Source organism: Harmonia axyridis, chromosome X, assembly GCF_914767665.1.
Source record: "Harmonia axyridis chromosome X, icHarAxyr1.1, whole genome shotgun sequence".
NCBI classification, from domain to species: domain Eukaryota; kingdom Metazoa; phylum Arthropoda; class Insecta; order Coleoptera; family Coccinellidae; genus Harmonia; species Harmonia axyridis.
Genome location: NC_059508.1, coordinates 19,423,982 through 19,428,924, shown reverse-complemented (window position 1 = coordinate 19,428,924; position 4,943 = coordinate 19,423,982). Strand labels below are relative to the sequence as shown.

At 33.6% G+C, this 4,943-nt stretch overlaps 1 protein-coding gene across 1 annotated transcript; it reads right to left on the bottom strand.

The window, feature by feature from the left end:
• Positions 1–632: 632 nt before the first annotated feature.
• On the bottom strand, positions 633–2,952 carry LOC123685933. The gene is made up of 2 exons (XM_045625824.1): positions 2,893–2,952; positions 633–2,835 (listed from the first exon to the last, which is right to left on the bottom strand). The coding sequence occupies exon 2, from the start codon at positions 2,166–2,168 to the stop codon at positions 1,599–1,601; it is 570 nt and encodes a 189-aa protein (XP_045481780.1). The 5' UTR covers positions 2,169–2,835; positions 2,893–2,952; the 3' UTR covers positions 633–1,598.
• Positions 2,953–4,943: the final 1,991 nt, after the last annotated feature.

Genomic DNA, 4,943 nt, shown 5'->3' with positions numbered 1-4,943 from the left:
TAATCAAACGGTTTCGACGTATGTCAGTCAATAGATTAAAACAAAATCGGAACTACATATGTTCTGGCGTGATATATCATTGACACATATTTTCAAATTTAGCCTCGGCATATTCAACTATTCGAACCAGCAAATACACAGCACCAAAAAAAAAACAAACACGAACACAAGAGGCGAACATCAATCTGGCGACAAACACGAAATTGCTCTCCATTAGGTACCGTTATCCTGGATATCATGTAGTCATAAACAGTACTCAAGTTATTTGTATCCTCTCTATAATTAACACTCTTGTTTCTTCTTATGTATATCATTTCACTTAAAAGACGTCTAAAGTAATGTTGTTCTCTATCTAGGATAGTTACATTTTCGAAGTTGAATCTGTGTCCCTCTCTATGTGTATGCTGTGTGAGGGCAGTTTTGTTCTCGGCTTCTAAATGTTTTCCATCATTCTTGTGTTGTCTAACCCTATCTTTTAAGTATTGTTTTGTCTGGTTACGTACACTTTATCACAATCCTGACATGGAATTTTATATACTAGGCCAGATTGCATGGAAGAAGGGGTTTTGTCTTTTATGTTGGTGAAATTTTTTTTTTTTTATTAATATCAATGATGTTATAGAATGAGGTCTTGCAACCAAATCCCTTGAATACATTGTGTAGCTTGTAGGATAACCCAGGGAAAAATGCGAGCTTGAAATATTTTAACTTTGCAGTCACCTCAGTTTGTGAGCCAATGTGTATGTTGTTCACCGTATTAGCCATTGTATTGACGTCTCCACTATTGTTAACAAGGCAAACCTGATTCCGCTTGAGTTTGTAGTTATTTATCGCTTTTTTGATGTAGTAACGGGGGTAATTGTTGTTCAAGAGTATGTTGGTTATTTTCATGATGTTCTTCTCCTCAAACTTTTTGTGGCTTAGTGATAGAGCTCTGTGAATTAAATTGGTAGCTATATTTTTCTTTTGTTGGGAACTATGGTTGGAAAAAAGTTGAGACATCTAGCAGAATTAGATGGTTTTGCATACCAATCTGTGATCATTTTGTTGTTTTCTCTTATCACCATAACATCAAGAAAAGGTAGGCACTTATCATTTTCTATCTCTATAGTGATCTGGATTTTCTCGTGAAATGAGTTGAACAAATTAAGTGTTGACTCAATGTGGTTGTCAGGTACGAGCAGAAATGTGTCATCAACATATATTCTCAAGATAGGTATGTCAAAATTCAGTTTACCTGAAACATATTCAAATACCTCCAACATAACCAACTCAGCAAAATCAGGACTGGCAGGGGATCCCATAGCTGTGCCATCCAACTGTTTATAAAAAGTGTTATTGAATGTAAAGTAACTACTGTCGAATACAATATCAACCAACTTGATGAAACTGCTCTTATCCAATTCAGTGAAGCAACTTATATATCGCCATCTTTTGGAGATCACCTGAACTACTAATGATTTTGGGATGTTAGTGAACAAGGTCACGACATCGAGAGACACTAGCTTGTAATTTTCAGGAACATGGATGTTTTTCAGTTCTTCAACAAAAGAGAACGAGTCCTTTACTTTGAATTTCGAAGAGGAAAGAACGTTACTTCAAATTTTATGTAGAAATGAGCCGACATTATAACCAGGCGAACCTATACAACTTACAATTGGTCTGAAACTGGCAACTTGTTTGTTAGTTTTTCTCAAACAGTATAATTTTGGAGGAATACTGTTGTGTCTGATTAGTTCTTTATATTGTGTTCCTGTTATCATCTGTTCATCTCTGAGCGTCTTCAAAAATTTGTTGATGTTGTCCTGAGTCTTTCTTGTTGAATCCCTGTTTAAAATTTTGTATGTAGTGCTATCACTTAGTTGATTGTTCACTCCTCGAGTATATTCCTCCCTGTACATAACTACTGTTGTGTTACCCTTATCCGACTTGCTGACCACAATGTCTGGATTGTCTCTGATGAATTTCGATGTAATATGATAATATTTTCTAAAGTGGTCCGGAGTTCTTGGTTTTTCCATGAAGTTTTGAATTATTCTAGCACATCTTGATCTGACTCCATTCTTCTCATTTTCTTCCAGTGATAATGTTTGTATGAAACTTTCAACATCTTTGATGAGTTCTGGTATTGGAACATTTTTTGGGAGTATGCCATGTCTTGGTCCCATGCCTAATACAATACGAGCTTCCTCTGGAATCTCCACTCTGGTATAATTGACGAGGAACTTTTACATTCTTTAATTGTAATAGGTTGATTTTGTTTGCTCTGTAGTCTTGCTAGTTTTTGCTTATTGATTTTTCTTATTCTTTGGAAAGAGCACTCGAATTTATGTGCTATGAAATGTCTTAAATTTGCCCATGTGTGTTCGTCCAAAAGTGTTTCCAGTATGTTTACAAGAGAGTCAATAGACTGTTGTAGGTTCTTCCTTTTCCATAGAGTAATTTTAATTTCAAGATTTAACACTGATTTCTGAAAATTCTCCATGATAACGGCTACTTGTCTGGTGTACGGATGCTCCTCAAGTTGAAGTGAATATATCTGTCTTATATAATTATTAATATGGTTGAGGTAAACCTTCAGTCTCCTGCATTGTAATAAAAACACTGTGCGATTCTTCATCGACGCCAACTTGATCTTGAGGTTTGAAAATTTCTTACACATCTTCACCATAATTCACTCTAACTTCGTTGAATAATCCCCTCGGTATAAAAGATTCTGTACTATTCACGTCCATGTTTTAAAAATTAAGCAATTTGTCATAGGAATTTGGACAGAAATGAATAATCAATTATGATTTTGCCAACGTTTCGGAACGTCTTGTTCCTTTTTCAAGGCTGAAAATAAAACATTTATTAATCATGAATAGAAACATTAAAAACTTGATTTCATACCTCATCATACAATCAATAAAATAAATATTTAAAATAGTTAGTCAAAATGATGAATAATCAAACGGTTCCGACGTATGTCAGTCAATAGATTGAAACAAAATCGGAACTACATATGTTCTGGCGCGATATATCATTGACACATATTTTTAAATTTAGCCTCGGCTTATTCAACTATTCGAACCAGCAAATACACAGCACAAAAATAAAAACAAACACGAACACAAGAGGCGAACATCAATCTGGCGACAAACACGAAATTGCTATCCATTAGGTACCGTTATCCTGGATATTATGTAGTCATAAACAGTACTCAAGTTATTTGTATCCTCTCTATAATTTACAATCCGGTTGTTACTATAAATTATGACATCGCAATTGTTCAAACCCAGTTTCTAATTTCCGATTGTGTTCTTCTGAAGACGAACCATAAACTACAACATCATTCAGATAACAAAAACACATATTTCCTTGAAGTCCAGATAAAACAATATTCATCAATCGTGCTAAACGACTTCGGCTATTTTTAAGTCCCATAGGCATTATATTAGATTTGAAAAGTCCTGAAGGAGTTGCAATTGCAGTTTTATATTCATCATTTTACTCTAATTCAATTTGGTAAAAGCCTGAAGCAAGATCTAAAGTTGAAAAATATATAGCATTGCCTAATTGATCTGAAATATTTTCAATATTTGGAAGTGGATAAGAATCACCGATTGTAATTTCATTTAACTTTCGAAAATCACCAACAAGTCCCTTTTTTGTTTTCCCGAAGCGTCCATCTTTTTAGGTAGTATCCAAATATGTGAATTCCATGGAGAATTCGAAGGGCTTTAAATATTTTGATCTAACATTCTCTGAATTTGAGAATTAGCTACTTTTCCATGAATTTTAGATAATCGATAAATTTTTGAAGAAATTTGAGTATTTGTTGTTGTCGGAATATTATGTTTCATAGTTGATGTACAATTCAGATTACCACCAGGTGAAAAGAATAAATCAGAATAATTTTTATAATGGATGATTTTTCAAATGTTTTCTACAAAAGTTTCACGAAATCGACTAGTGTTTCTTAAAATTATTCCACAAAACGAAGTATATAGAGAGTGGACAACATATTGATTGCAACTTCATTTTTTCAAATGGAATATCCTGTATATTTTTCTATATTTGACTAGCTCCTTCTCCACTGATTTCGAATATATAACAGATCTTTGTCCTATCTCTCTTATTCTGAGTACCACAGAGTTTCAAATTTTAAGAACCACCTTGCAAGCTGAGTGATTAGTTTTCAAGTGGAAGGCTTCGATAATTCAAAATGCCTTTTTTTGAGTTATCTTGTTGGCAACGATATATGACATACGTTTGTTATTGAAAGAAACTATTCATCGAATATGCATTACACACAAGCGGAAAAATTTGAAATATTTTCACATTATGTGAAGCACAATAAAAATAAGAAAGTTACAAGGATAGAATCTGTGGAGTTGCATCCGAATGAACCAATTCCAATTTTTAGTGAAAAACGTATGTCATATCGTTGCCAACGAGATAACTCCAAAAAGGACATTTTGAGTTATCGAAGCCAACTACTTGAAAACTTATTACTGAGCATGCAAGGTGATTCTTGAAATTTGAAACTCTGTGGTACTCAGAATAAGAGAGATAGACCAAACATATGTTGTGTATTCGAAATCAGGGGAGCTAGTCAAATATAGAAGATAATACAGGGTGTTCAATTTGAAAAAATGAAGTTGCAATCAATATGTTGCCTACTCTGTATATATGTCGTTTTGTGAGATCATTTCAGAAAACACTAGTCGATTTCGTGAAACTTTTGTAGAAAACATTTTTTTGTACCTCTTTTAGTAACAAAGTTGAAGGGGGTGTCAAATTATGGTGAAAAACCCGGTACATCATTAGAAATATTAACTTCAGCTGAGCGAGGAGGAATGATAATTTTATCAATAGGGAATGCCATTTGAAGAAATATACTTAATGACCTTATTTAAAGATAATTTTTTAAACTGTAATGTCTTTCGGATCACTTGAAG